Here is a 15,810-nt window from a genome sequence, read left to right on the forward strand (position 1 = left end):
TTATTCACTTTTACATATTTGGACTGGAAACAAGACAAAAATACTTGTGGCAAGCAGAGCGGGGCCGAGAGCTGTGGGAATGGAGTGAGTAATGATCAAAGGAGGAGTGATGACAGTGAAGGATGAGAGAGGACCAGGGGCCTGTACCATGAAGCCGGTTTAGGTGGCTATCCAGGTATGTTTCAGTTTAGTTTGCACCAGCCCTGGGTTTTAGGCACCATGAAAGTGGTTTGGCTTTTAGCAGAGTTCATCGCCATAGTAACTCACGCTCCACGGCTAACCTGGTCCGGGGCAGGTTATGTTCCACATAAGAGTTTGCAAACTGAACTTGGACCAATCAGCTGTGAGCAAAGTGACACAAGTGTACAATTTTAGTTCATCAATTATTATTACGCAGAGTTTAAATGAATAAATATATAAAGGTAATATAAATACGCTTTAGAATCAATAGATGAAGCTATAAAATGACTACATGTGAGCTTAAATGTTAAATTCTCTCTATACCTTTATCAACTGTATAAACTAACTTCACAACTTTTATTTTAGTTATCCCTTTTTCATAGACAGCTATTTTATTCTTGCTGTGTAAATTTGTTTAAATTCTTAATATTTTAATAATTTTATGTAAAAAAGTGAATTGCGCTGCTTCTCGCAGTTTCACTCTTTCTTGGCACGTGATTGACTGTTCGCTACTGATGTCACACCTAAACTCCTAAACTCAGTATAAAGCCTGAGTTGACAGAGAAAGTTGATGATCATGGTACCAACAAAGGCTGGTTGGATTGGTTTGGTTTTGTCAACTCGAAACTAATCCTGCAACCCTGAGTTTGTTCAACTACCATCATGGTACAGGCCCCCGGTCTGGACTATTTCTGCTGTGTTTTTATCATGTTTATGTGCGGCAGTCGTCATTGAGGGGCTGCTGCTTTACTTTCGTTTTGTTGTTTGTTTATTTTGATATTAAAGTTCCGATGAACGTTCGCTGGTGAGCTGAGCTTTAACTTTGTTACAATACTAAGTAAGAAAAGCCTTTTTTTTGCAGTGATATACTTGATTAACACAACAGATGTGAATATTGTCTTGCCTGCCGTGATATCGTGACTTTTTTGCTCTCTGGCCGAAGACCAGCAGGTTACGCCTGGATCCTTCTGTATCAGAGAGATCCGCCTTGAGCCGACCCTGGTTCCTCTCAGCCAACGGACAGCCAGATAAACAGTGATGCGCCGTAAAACGCCCGGTCACATGACCTGACCCGTCACATCCCGGAGTAGGGCACTTTCTGTTTGACAAACAACGGGTCTGTTCTCAAATCTGCAGTCATTTGTTTTTAATAAACTGTCCCTCAACCTCAAGACAATTTTAAGGATTAGTTCGCACCAGAATTAAAATTTCCTGATAATTTACCCCCCCCCCCCCCACGTCATCCAAGATATTCATGTCTTTCTTTCTTCAGTCGAAAAGAAATGAAGGTTTTTGAGGAAAACTTTCCAGGATTTTTCTCCATATAGTGACTTCAATGGGGTCCAACGGGATAAAGGTCCAAATGTCAGTTTCAGTGCAGCTTCAAAGTCTCGACACGATCCCAGCCGAGGAATAAGAGTCTTATCTAGTGAAACGATCGGCCATTTTCTAAAAAATAAATAAATAAATAAATATATATATACTTTTTAACCACAAATGCTTGTCTTGCACTGGCTCTGTGATGAGCCACGCAGCCACACATTACGTAATCATGTTGAAAGGTCACGCAGGCGGAAGTACCGACCTAGTGTTTACAAAGCCAACATGCAAAGACTAAATTAAAACGGCATTTACAAAAAAAAGACGTTGGACGATTTTGAAGTTGGAGGAGAAAATGAGATTCGCCTTACCCTATATTTTTTAACTGGAACACGCCTGACCATTCAACATGATTACGTAATGCGTGAAGTCGTGGACATGCAAGACGAGCATTTGTGGTTAAAAAAGTATATCAATGTTTATTTTTGTAAGAAAATGACCGATAGTTTGTCTAGATAAGACTCTTATTCCTCGGCTGGGATCGGGTCGAGACTTTGAAGCTGCACTGAAACTCACATTTGAACCCAAATGTTGGACCCCATTGAAGTCACTATATAGAGAAAAAACCTGGAATGTTTTCCTCAAAAACCTTAATTTCTTTTCGACTGAAGAGAGAAAGACATGAATATCTTGGATGACGTGGGGGAGAGTAAATTATCAGGACATTTTTCATTCTGAAGTGAACTAATCCTTCAGAAGACAAAACACAAATTGACAGTTTGGGTATTTTGCACTGAAAGGGCACATGAAGGAATGACCTGTGGTGGAAGCTGTATTTGGAGGGATTGCGTGGCTGAGGCAGACTTTTATAAGACAAGGAGAAGTTGGGCTGTCGGGCTGTCAGGGTCTCCCTGGGACCTAAAAGACACATATTACTCTGAATTGACAGAGTATTTGCTACATGAGCACATACGAGTCAGATGATTGAGGAAAGAGATTAATCTGGAGGAATCTCACCAGGTTTCTGGGCGATGGGTTGGCAGGGTGGAGGTTTGAGGGGGTGTCCTGTGCTTTCACACCAGCCTGCAGGGTGGACGTCCGGATGGTCTGAGTCCATCCACTCGTCATACAAGTGGCTCCAACCATCAAAATGAATCTGAGGACAACAGATGAGGCTAACACACCTTCACTAGGACACGTCACTCGACCACATTCATCCATGCACCACTGAAATGCTCAGATAACAGTTTTGTCTCGTAACGGGTGATTGTGTGGGCCTGCTTGTCTTTGGATGTCTTTGCTGGATGTGTTTTTTTCTATTCATGTTAATTTCAAACTAATAAAGTTAGTGTAAATTTCCGTTTATCATGTGGTTTCATGTAAGTTAGCATTATTTTTGAAGAGTTGTTATGGTTCTGACTAGTGAGTCAGTAAGTCCTCTGACTAGCAAAACAAAAAATTGTGCTGGGCAACGATTAATTGCGATTAATTGCATCCACAATAAAAGTTTGTGTTTACATAATATATGTGTGTGTATGGTGTATAATTCTTTTGTATATATAAATACACACATATGCATGTATATATTTAAGAAATATTAGCATGTATATACTGTATATATATTTATACATAATTTATAATATATATAAATATAAATATTTTATATATAAATAACACATCTTCTTAAATATATACATGCATATGTGTGTATTTATATATACAAAATAATTATACACAGAACACACACATATATTATGTAAACAAACTTTTATTTTGGATGTTGCCCAGAACTAAAACATTTACTTTAAATATTTTTTTTTTTTTTTTTTTTTTTACAAATCTAGTAACAAAATGTAGTGAAAAACTATTTGTCAGTTTGGTAAGAGAAACAAGCTTAAAAATATCCACCTTTTTACTACTGTGGTCTTCAAGCCTTCCGGTTTGAGGAAGTCCCACTCAAAAAGACTGAAACAAATAATTTGCCATCATAAGGTTGTGCTATAAATAATCCTTATCTGTCAGTTTGACTGAACGAGCTGTAAACTTTCCTTCATGTTCTCCTGTTCAGAAGAGAATAACGTAACGCATGGTATTTTAATGTGACGGGGTATAACAAGAATATCTGAGGCCAGAGCTCTTTTCAGACGCTTATTCTTTTCCTCCTGATTATTTTCTTTGTTTCCCCCTTTGTATGAAAAAGACAACATTTGTGGCCTGCTCTCCAGATTTTATTTATGATATCCCATGAACAATTCACTGGAATGCACTGAGAATATCTTGTTTTTCTCCCCAAATCCTCACGTCTCTTTCCAGGTTTGTTTTCACTTGAATGCTTTAAAATGTAATTGTCGCCCATTTTCACTTCTAATCCCTGTTAGCAATGTTTACTGGAATGTTTCTAAAAGAGGTAAATCTGTCAAAATGACGGAAATCAATGTTCCAGTTAATAAGCATTTTTGATAAGGTCAATATGTTACATAAAAGAGACATACAGTATATTACTACAGTAATAGGCCTATTTACGCATCAGTAATTATTGCTGCGGAAATATTCGGGGGTTATTCATGGTCTGTGGAAGTAATTGGTTAATGCTTTTAATGTTTGATGTTTGAAGGGTGAGAAGAATAATGTCATCTCGTTGTACCCAGTTTAAAAAAAATGCTTATTACTGCGTTCATAGAGTGAACCTTTCACTGATTGTTTACTATTTAATCGAAGTTACACACATAATTTGCGCAAAGCCTCATGGAGCGTAGAAAAAAGGTGGATAAATTCTCTGGAAACATGTCCTACTATTGTACTCAATTTTGCTCTCAAAAATCTTGTGTGGAGAATGTGTAATATTTCTGATGTAAAACAAGGTAATAACTGTGTGATTCAGTGAGTGAGTTGTTAGCTGGAGCACCACTATAAATGAATGTCATGTGGCATCACATACTCTGTTAGCACAATTGTTACAATTTGCTGGTGTGTGGATAGACAATGCTTCAGCAAAAGTTACAGTATTTACTCTTTTAACTTATATTTGTCATACTTTAAATAGTCGTTTGGTTTACATAAATTGCCATTTAAAAGTCAAGGGTCAGTAAGATTTCTTTTGGAGATAAATGTCTTCTTTTTATTCAGCAAGGATGCCTTCATTTGATCGGCAATGACAGTAAAGACATTTATAACGTTTCCACAAAAATATAAAGCAGCACAACTGTTTTCAGCAATGATGATAATCATAAATGTTTCTTGAGCATTAAATCATCATATTAGAATGATTTCTGAAGGATAATGTAACACTGAAGACTGGAGTAATGATGCTGAAAATACAGCTTTGATCACAGGAATAAATTATCCTATATATTCACATAGAAGTTTGTTATCTTATTGTAATAATATTTCACTGGTTTTACCATATTTCTGATCAAATAAATGCCGCTTTGATGAGCAAAAAAACTTATTTTACAATCGCTAAAAAATCTTACTGACCCCAAACTTCTCAACGGGACAGTGTGCTTCTACTGGGTTTTGTATGAGACATTAAATGAAAAAAAGATAATGTCCTCGATTAACTTCAGTTATTTGATTAAAGCAGCATAGCTGTAAGCTGGCGTTTATCTACACAAGCAGTTTCTCACACACCTTTATTCTGTAAGTGTCCACTTCCTCCACCGTAGCCACACGGATCAGGCCCGGACACCTCTTATCCACCGCCTCCAGCTTCATCTGCAACTGGAAGCTGTGGGAAGGACGCTACGCAAACATACAAGAGGAGTCATCTTTCCAATGCAATCCTAAGCCTGGCTTTATTTTGCTGAAGGAAATGGTTTAAATACAGTTTACTTTCAGTGTACTTTGTAACAGAATACGATAGTTTCAATCAGACAAATTTTTAGATTTCATCAAGTCTGACCTAACCTAACAATTAAAGGGGTCATGACATAGAGTTTTTTCCTTGAGGTTCACTGTGGCGAGGGGGGGGTGGTTCAGCGAGGAGAGAGAGCGTGAGTAAAACAAACTCTGAAAATCAAAATCAAATTTGTGTGACTGGAAACCCAAGTGCTTCAGTGAAAGAGTTTATTTATTTTTATTTGCGCAGAGCTCAATCACAATGTTTGTGATTTCTTTGAATTACTTTAATAAAACACACAAGTTTCAGTCAGCTGACCCCGTCTTCTTTCTTCCTCACACAAAAGGAGAATTAAAAAAAAAAATGTCCCACTTGTCCATATACTGTATTGGCAGTGGATAGTGACCAGCATCAAGCTTTAAAAAAAGTGTCACAGAATGATCTCAAGCAACACATGTCGTATATTCCACATGTTCTGGAGGTATAAGATAAAACAAACCAGAAATGTAATGTATTATTTAATGGAAATCCTGACCTTGGCCTTGGGATCTTGAGTGCCACACTGAAGCTGGGAACCCTAGTTGTTTCTGCTCCATACGTGAGAAACATTGGTTTTGGTTTGTTTCACAGAACCAAGATAAGCTGTTATTGTTATGTTAGCTATTGTAACAGGACAGTTTTGAGTGTCAATGAAGCATTATTTTGCTTCGCTTCAGCTATGATAAAAAGACATCCACTCTTGCATTGCGTGTTCATGTTTTTTTTTGGAGCGGAGCAATGACAGGGAGGGGTGTGTGTGTTTGGCTCGATTCTATCAACTATCAACAGCATTTCTCAGAAATCGCTCACTGCACCTGTAAGTGACTGAATGGCAGTGGGCGGGGCTTATGGTGCGATGATGTCGATGTCTTGCTCTGGAGGCAGTCATATGCAAATGCATTTACCCGTATGACGTCACAGATCAAAGCAACGTCAAAACGAGCTGTTTATGGAGCTTGACTAAATAAATCCTTTATTTATAATGAGGAAGACATTTTAAACTATATTTTAAAGACCTCTTACATGTCAAAAGTGCAAGGCAAACCTGATTTCTCATGTCATAACCCCTTTCATTTATTGACTGACATAGATGAAAACCAAAGATAATTTGATACTCTTTTAAAGGATTGAGAGATTTAACACACCACTCTGAATGCTTCAGCAGCGACCGCCGTTGAGCCGGTCTCCTCCAAATATCTCTCCCACGAGAACCTGTCAGGGTCAGGATAATCTGCCGGGAGAAGAACACATTGAGCCAGTGTTATATAAAAAGACTTGAGTATTACAGGTTGAAAGATTGGGGTCGGTAAGATTTGTTATGTTTATGAAAGAAGTCTTTTATGCTTATCAAGGCTGCATTTATTTGATCAAACAAACAAACAGTAAAAACATTACTATTGTGAAACAAATTGTATATCCCTAACCCCAACACTGAGGTTGTGATGGGTGTGATGGATATGATGGGTGTGATGGATATGATGGGTATAATGATATGATGGGTGTGATGGGTATGATGGAAGTGATGGGTGTGATGGTATGATGGGTATGATGGGTATGATGGATGTGATGGGTGTGATGGGTATGATGGATATGATGGGTATAATGGATATGATGGATATGATGGGTGTGATGGATATGATGGATATGATGGATATGTGATGGGTATGATGGATATGATGGGTGTAATGATATGATGGATATGATGGGTGTGATGGGTATGATGGATATGATGGGTGTGATGGGTGTGATGGGTATGATGGATATGATGGGTGTGATGGGTGTGATGGGTATGATGGATATGATGGGTGTGATGGGTATGATGGATATGATGGGTGTGATGGGTATGATGGATATGATGGGTGTGATGTGTATGATGGGTATGATGGATGTGATGGGTGTGATGGGTATGATGGATATGATGGGTGTAATGATATGATGGGTGTGATGGGTGTGATGGATATGATGGATATGATGGGTGTGATGGGTATGATGGATATGATGGGTGTGATGGGTGTGATGGGTATGATGGATATGATGGGTGTGATGGGTATGATGGATATGATGGGTGTGATGTGTATGATGGGTATGATGGATGTGATGGGTGTGATGGGTATGATGGATATGATGGGTGTGATGGGTATGATGGGTGTGATGGTATAATGGATATGATGGGTATGATGGGTATGATGGATATGATGGGTATGATGGGTATGATGGATATGATGGGTGTGATGTCTCTGTGAGTTACCCTGCGGGGGCGTCAGGGGAAGGTTTCTCTCGTGACACCAGCCAGTGGGATGAATGTACGGGCTGCGGGCATCACACCTACGACATGAGGAAACTCAAAATATTACAACTTAATTTTGAATAACAAACCTATTAATTTCACACAGGACTATAATATCTTGGGCCCTATCGTACACCCGGCACAATGCAGCACCAGGCGTGGCGCAAGTGTTTTTTTTCTAGTTTCAGCCTGACGCAGTTATCATTTTCACGTCCTGCACCACGTTGTTTAAATAGCAAATACATTTGTGCCCATCTTTTCACCCATGGGCTGCTGGTCTGAAAACGAAGTGTGTTCGGGCCCATTGTTGATGCGTTGCTATTTTAAGGAAACTGAAATAGACTGAGCCATTGACCAACAAAAACCTGGTCTAAAGTCAATAGCGCAATATTATATATATTTCTTGTTATTTAAAGAGCGTGATAGTTATGTGTGCCTATAGGCGGGTCCACAACACACTTTGTCCCGTAGATGTTCTGCTTGCTTTAACCTCGCGCACGAGCAAATCCATTTCCTCGCTAGAGAAGATTTCAGTCTTTCCGCTTGCAAATTCCTCCATGTAAATAGCGAATCTGCAATGGCTCGAGCACAACTGGCTTTTAAAGGGAATGGGAGATGAGACTCTGATTGGTTTATTGCATGTTACGCCCAAAAAACACACCCATTACTTATTGAGAGAATAGAGACAACCCTTTTAGACCATGCGCCGGGTGCGCCGACCATTTTCCCCATCGTTAAAATAGCAAAAGTGGATTCGGACATGCCATAAGTGCACTTGTGCCGTGCGCTTGAGCCATGAGCTTAGATCGGTAAAATAGGGCCCAAAGACTTGAGGAGTCGTTGTAACTCACCAGTAGTCATACGTGTCATCCCAGTTATCAAAATGAACCAGAAAACGGTTGCCCACTTTGTCTGTTACTGTTGCAACACAGATGAGAGAGGGATTCATGCGGTCGACAGCCTCCAACTTCATCCCCACCTCAAACCCACAGTCTGTCTCAGACTGCACAATGAGAAAACAAGGCCTTTGTTCAGACCGTTGTTTGTTTTGTAGGGAATTGCAATACAGATTCAATCAACGGTTTTATGACTTACTTTGATTGAGCTAGAAAACAACTCTTTCGGTGCGGCTTGTGATCTGGTGATTTTTAGGTAGTTGGACCAAGAAAACTCTTCTTCTTTACATCCTGAAAGGGAAGAGTGTTGAATGGTAGTAAAGTTAAAGAACCTTTACACAAACTATAACATATGAGAATTTACAATATAATTGTATGTTAGTAGATTAGAATTCTAATCTAGATTGGAAATTGATAGCAATTAAGATACATCATAGATCTTTTTAACATAGATCCTTTTTTTGTCAAGTGTCACAGTGATTTTCCCACAATTAAATGATTTTTAAGGGTTTTTCTTGACATGGTAAAATCACTGTAACCTCACAGCAATATTCAAGAAATATCATTATTAATACACAGAAACCTTTTAAAGGAAATAATATAGTTTATTAGCCAACTGTAGGTGAAAATGTAGAAAAGTTACTTCACCCAAAAATGAAAAATTACCCCATGCTTTACTTACCCTCAAGCCTTCCTAGGTGTATATGACTTTCATATATCGGATGAACACAATTGGAGATATATTAAAACATATCCTGGCTCTTCCCAGCTTTATAATGGCAGTGAATGGAGGATGAGATTTTGAAGCCCAAAAAGTGCATCTATCCATGATAAAAGTGCTCCACAAGGCTATTAACCCTCCACAGCAGGCCTTCTGAAGTGAAGCCATGCATTTGTGTAAGAAAAATATCCATATTTATTACTTTATCAACTAAAATATCTAGCTTCCAACAGACGGCCTACGCATTGGTTTAGGGTGAAAGAGTAACACTTATGCTAGTTATTTTAGTTTTCAAAGTTTTAAATATGGATATTTTTCTTACACATACACATGGCTTCGCTTCAGAAGGCCTTTATAAACCCCCGGAGCTTCAAAATCTCATCCTCCATTCACTGCCATTATAAAGCTTGGAAAAGCCAGGATATTATTTAATATAACTTCTGAAAGAAGAAAGTCATATACACCTAGGATGGCTTGAAGGTGAGTAAACCAGGGGGGTAATTTTCATTTTTGGGTGAACTATCCCTTTAACCCTTGTGCATCCTTGAGGACATTTTTGGCTTTTTCAGTTTTGTTTTTTTGATCACTTTGCCTGTGTTAATGCTAACTGCATAAAATTTGGCACGGGTGTGTATTTTTATTGGAATTTTACTATTTCATCATCATTTTCTTTAAAAAATCTATTTTGCACTAGTTACACAAAATACTTCCTCTTAGGACCTTAAGGACAAAAATGTCCCCATTGAAACCCATTAAAACTGCGTTTTTTAATCCCTGTGCCGTTTAACTATAAAATGATGCAATCTTTTTTAATAGGCTTTCATTCTGTTGGCAAGGCTTCAAAATTGACATTTTTACCATTTTTTATCAGATGGTGCCATTTTTTCAGGTTAGGCCTATAAAGCAAATACTCGCTTTATTCCTGTTTTCTGCTTCGGCATATTATAGAGCCAATTGGATAAATTATGCAACGATAATTGTGTGGGTTTGTTGGTATGGATGTCTAAGTGTGGTTGGTATGTGTGTTATAAAAAAAAAATGTGTTTGTGTGCATGTGTGTGCTTGTAATATTTGAGAGAGAAAAACTCAACTGCAAATCGAAAATTCAATCACTGTGTTCACCAGTGGAGTTTTGCTGGCATCCAATGGGGAAAGTCTGGTACTGCGCCCAAACAAAATCTTACTGAAAGCTCATTTTTTGAGATATCATCCTCAAATTCGGAACACAACCTGTTTAGATTTATGGCTTTGAATTTATATCAGTTTTAGAGTTCCAAATGTTTCATAAAATATATATTTTATATAAAATATTGATTATAATGTTCATAAATATTTTTCATAAACTTAAACTTCTATAACATTTTTTTGGTTGCACTTTTTTTCAATTTTTTCACTTCAACAACAATCTGCCAAGGGTCTTCTTTAAAATGAGACCAAACTTAAGTATTTGCTCCCAAGCATAACATTTTTATGAGAGTTTTTTGACTTGGACATTTTTGTCCCTTTTGGACCTATGAGTAAGTTTTTTTTATTTTTTTATGTTAACTGCATTAATTTTGGCACAGGTGTCTATTTTTATTGTAATTTTACTATTTCACCCCCATTTCATTTGAAAAAAAAAATGTTGCACTAGTTACACAAAATACTTATATATATTTTATATAAAATATTGATTATAATGTTCATAAATATTTTTCATAAACTTAAACTTCTATAAAAAAAAATTGGTTGCACGTTTTTCACTTTTTTCACTTCAACAACAATCTGCCAAGGGTTTTCTTTAAAATGAGACCAAACTTAAGTATTTGCTCCCAAGCATAACATTTTTATGAGAGTTTTTTGACTTGGACATTTTTGTCCCTTTTGGACCTATGAGTAAGTTTTTGTTTTTTTGTTACTGTTAACTGCATGAATTTTGAGCTATTATAGAGCCAGTTGGATAAATTATGCAATGATAATTGTGTGGGTGTGTTGGTATGGATGTCAGAGTGTGGTTGGTATGTGTGTTATAAAAAAAAAAGGTGTTTGTGTGCATGTGTGTGTTTGTAGTATTGAGAGAGAAAAACTCAACTGCAAATAACAAAGCCAATCACTGTGTGACCAGAGGAGTTTTGCTGGGATCCAATGGGGACAGTTTGGTACTGCGCCCAAACAAAATCTTACTGAAAGCTCATTTTTTGAGATATCAACCTCAAATTTGGAACACAACTTATTTAGATTTATGGCTTTGATTTTCTAGCCGTTTTAGAGTTCAACTTGTTTCATAAAATATATATTTTATATAAAATAATATTCATAAATAATTTTCATAAACTTAAACCTATATAACTTTTTTTTGGATTTACTTATAAAAAAAATTTAACATCAGCAATAATCTGGCAAGGGTATTCTTTAAAATGATACCAAAGTTAAGTCTGTGCTCCCAAGCTTCAACTTTTTATGACCGTTTTTTGACATGGACATTTTTGTCCTCTTTGGACCTATGAGTAACTTTTTTAAATTGATGCACAAGGGTTAATACAATTAAATACAGAATTTGGTCACTTGTGTGTGTGTATCACCTATTTGACCTATTTTTCTCACCCGAACAGATTTCAAATTTATAATTCACCTTTTGGTGTGTATAACTTGTGTCCTGTGCTCTCACACCATCCAGCTGGGTGAATATCAGGGCAGTTGGCGTTGACCCAGAAGTCATGGCAGTCGGAATAGCCATCAAAATGAAGGCGTAATCTGAAGCCACACACCTAGAGACAAGCATTTCAAGAGAGTGACTTTCTCCACATTGATTATAGTCATAACAGTCAAATATGAAGAGCCGTCACAATGTACCTCAGCCACCGTCAGGACGAAATACATAGAGGGATGCTGGGGGTCAATGCCTTCTAACTTCATACCCTGTCGAAAGTTGTTCTTAATCATGGGAACCCTTTGGGTCTAGAGCGGTTACATGGATACATATTAATATTGAAAAAAGAAGAAAAATCCATAATTGAACTATGAACTGTTTGTAATCTCTACTCTGTATTGAAATAAATCAAATTAATATTCTTTGCTATGATAACACATCACAGCTGCATCATAAAAATGTCATTGAAGGAAGGAGTTTTAGATTAAAATCACTAGCAAAGAGGCATTCTTCCCTTCCTGAGGTGAAATAAAGAAGTCAAACCTCCTGGAAGAGTCTGGCTGGAGCGGCCACAGCTTTCTGTTGCTCTAGGTACCAGGGCCAGGACCACAACTCCAGTTTTGCCTCTGTCGTACCCACAGACAGGTGTTACACATTCACATATGCAAAGCACACTGTTCTGATGTCATCTCATTATGTGTTCTTATGTGTATTTAAAGTATTTTTCTTTTGGGATAGACACTGATACAAACAATATCAATATGCATGCAAATCCCTGGTTTATACAAACATTTCACAAGCATAACAATTACATCACATTTTAAACATTTGTACATCTCTAATGTTGTAAGCATATGTAAAGGCAAGCTTACATTTTGGAAGCTGTCCATGCATTGGTATCGTTCATATCAGCGTCTATCACTTTACAATCGAATACCTGCAAATACTAATGAGATTGCATTGGTTAGGAACACAAAACCTGCATTCCTGCAGTTTGGGCAACATCATTGAAGCACTGATTGACATGTGTGTGGATGCACAGTGCAAGTGTGTGAAATCTAACTTTTGATTTAATTTGTGATGATTTCATGAAGTAATACTGTGTTTTCTAGGAGTGTGATTAAGTACCTGCTTTGTTGTGTCTGCCATCAATTTTTAAAACCTCAATTTTGTCCTCCTTTAATGACAAAAGTGCATTTCCTTGCATTAGAACTCCATATGAAATACAAGATAATGTAAAAATACACATCGAACACAGCAATTAAATTAATTGAAAGAACTGCACCATTGGTTCAGCATCAGACTCCTCCTCTGATGGGCTGTTGTATTCTCTCCTCTTTCTCTTCTTCATAGGCTTCAACATTTCATGCTCATGATAGACCACCTGTGCTTCTTCAATTCCTGCAAGACTAAAGCATCCATACAGAATTTGCAACAAGTACAAGACTTTTCAGAATACAAGAAATACAAGAAATCTCACACAAATAACACACACTGTATTTGTATATTGCATGAGTAGAATAGATGTGCAAGTTTAGAAGTTCATTTACTTTTTAGAGATTGGTTCTTCATGTAGGTAAGTCTGTTTGGCCGATATCTCACTGCACTTGCTATGAACTGGATTGTCTTGAACTTCCATATGTCCTCTCTGAAGTCTGTCGGTCTCCACAAAGACAGCTGGCCTGCTATTCCCACCTGCTGAGACGCCTGGAATAAAACATTACTGTTTGAGATGGTTCCATTGGAAAGACAAGATTTGACACGTTAGATTTATACTGATTACAGGCTCCTGAATTATCTTTTTCACACCTGCCAATTAAAAAATGTCCAATGGTCACAAAATGATTCTGAACATGTCATTGAACTGATGTTCTTCCAGCTCGAGTTTAACTGTAATCAAGCTTACATCCACTTTTTGCACTGTTCTGTAATTGTAAAAAAGTTTTTAAAAAGTTAGTGAAATTTGCTGACTCCAGCCTGTTTCCATACAATTGTCCCTTTTACCAATAAAAAGGTGTGCGAAGTGTAATTTTGTGTATATACTCTAGTCCCAGCACTTTTAGAAAACTACAGACTGGTATCTCTTTTTCCATTCAATGCAAAAGCACTTGAGCAAGTCCTGTTCAACCAAGTCTCTGCCTTTCTCACACAGAACAACCTCCTGGACAACAACCAGACTGGCTTCAAACACGGTCACTCAACTGAGACTGCCCTGCTCTCGGCCACTGAAGCTCTGAGACTGGCAAGAGCAGCTTCTAAATCCGCAGTTCTCATCTTGCAGGATCTATCTACTGCTTTTTAGAGTTAACCACCAGATCCTCCTGTCAATCCTCAAGACGAAGGGAATAAGTCGCAACATCTAGCTACTGGGGTGCATCAGAGCTCAGTGCTGGGCCCACTTCTCTTCTCTATCTATATGTCGTCACTAGGCTCTGTCATTCAGAAACATGGATTTACCTTTCACTGCTATGCTGACGACACACAACTCTACTTCTCATTCCATCCAGATGATGCTGATCCTTGCTCACATCTCAGCCTGCCTGACAGACTTGCTGGATGAAGGACCATCACCTTCAACTCAACTCAACCGTGCCAAGACAGAGCTGCTTGTGGTTTCGGCCAACCCAACACTACACCACAACTTCTCCATTCAGTTGGGTTTGTCAACCATAACTCCTTCCAGGACAGCCAGGAACCTTGGAGCTGTGATTGATGATCAACTGAACTTCGCAAACCACATTGCTAGAACTGCCCAATCCAGCAGATTTGCTTATAACATTAGGAAGATTGGGCCCTTCCTATCGGAGCTACACAACTACATTGTAGCAAACCTAAGGGACCCTTTTTAGTAGCCTATCTTGGTGTCACAATGTTTTCTACAAGTTATATCTACATCTACATACAGTATACATCTACATATACATCTACATATACATATAACACACAGAGATACAATGTATTGGATCTCTATATCAAATGTTAAAAAGATTCCAGGCTACAACACATTAAAAGCATAAATGCATTTACACCAAATGTGAAATCAACACAAACAGGTTCCCAGGGATACAACTGCCTTAAGGAGTTTACTTTAAACAGTTTTATCATTAGAGGGTCTTCTTTCTGGCTCTAGAAGAGGAGAATCATCAGGGCTGGACTGAGGCTAAACTTCAGCCCGCCACACATTTTCCCATTTATGTTTTGCTGGGGTAAGCCCTTTAAATTGGAATAAATAAACAAATTAATGAATAAATAAAGGACAGAAAAAAATAATAGCTATTTTTGAATATACTGCAAATGTGTTTAACAATATTAATTGTTGATTAATAATATTGCAAGGCCCGCATTTATTGTATTGATTTTTTTTGCAGTTAAAGTTTATTAGAACAGAACATATGCAGAGAAGAAAAAAAAGCTTAATCCTGAAAAGTTACCATAGTTTCCACAGTTCTTGCATAGGATCAAGAACTTGCTTAGAGTTTAACTGTAAGATCATGACACAGAGCAAATCAAGCTCCTCATTACCATGGTTTTATGATTTCTATATTACGGATAACAAACTATGATATTCGTAATGAAAAACATCTTATACACTATAAAACAACCTTTATAAAACAAACTTGTTTGCCCTTATTTTAGTCAATATTTAATGTAAGGCTAATAATAGTAACATTAACAATAAATACCACATTGTAATTTTCTACAGCTTTAGTAACTGCATGGTAATTTTTATAGTGTTGGTGCTGTGTGTACTGAAACGCTTTTAAAATGATGTACAGTTTACCTCATGTTGCACTTGTCTCGAATTCAAACGAGTCAAGCGACTTGTGTTGTTTATCGCTTCAATAGAGTGGCGAAAGTGCCAAGCGAGTTCGTCAGTGCTGTGCCTGAGTGCTGGATGCG

At 37.6% G+C, this 15,810-nt stretch overlaps 1 protein-coding gene across 1 annotated transcript in view; it reads right to left on the bottom strand.

The window, feature by feature from the left end:
- Window positions 1–15,810, bottom strand: part of l3mbtl1 (L3MBTL histone methyl-lysine binding protein 1) — a gene marked incomplete at its 3' end in the record, with an annotated part of 31,108 nt that overhangs the window by 11,225 nt on the left and 4,073 nt on the right. The window contains exons 4-16 of the mRNA XM_081386488.1: window positions 13,461–13,617; window positions 13,196–13,319; window positions 12,454–12,558; window positions 12,114–12,218; window positions 11,893–12,028; window positions 8,760–8,851; window positions 8,516–8,667; window positions 7,626–7,702; window positions 6,523–6,608; window positions 5,131–5,241; window positions 2,518–2,656; window positions 2,319–2,418; window positions 1,085–1,279 (exon numbers count right to left, since the gene is read on the bottom strand). Coding sequence (XP_081242614.1) covers window positions 1,085–1,279; window positions 2,319–2,418; window positions 2,518–2,656; window positions 5,131–5,241; window positions 6,523–6,608; window positions 7,626–7,702; window positions 8,516–8,667; window positions 8,760–8,851; window positions 11,893–12,028; window positions 12,114–12,218; window positions 12,454–12,558; window positions 13,196–13,319; window positions 13,461–13,617 — 1,579 coding nt within the window. The remainder of the gene's footprint in view (window positions 1–1,084; window positions 1,280–2,318; window positions 2,419–2,517; window positions 2,657–5,130; window positions 5,242–6,522; window positions 6,609–7,625; window positions 7,703–8,515; window positions 8,668–8,759; window positions 8,852–11,892; window positions 12,029–12,113; window positions 12,219–12,453; window positions 12,559–13,195; window positions 13,320–13,460; window positions 13,618–15,810) is intronic.

This window comes from Scardinius erythrophthalmus (assembly GCF_964197995.2).
Source record: "Scardinius erythrophthalmus genome assembly, chromosome: 15".
Classification (NCBI taxonomy): Eukaryota; Metazoa; Chordata; class Actinopteri; order Cypriniformes; family Leuciscidae; genus Scardinius; species Scardinius erythrophthalmus.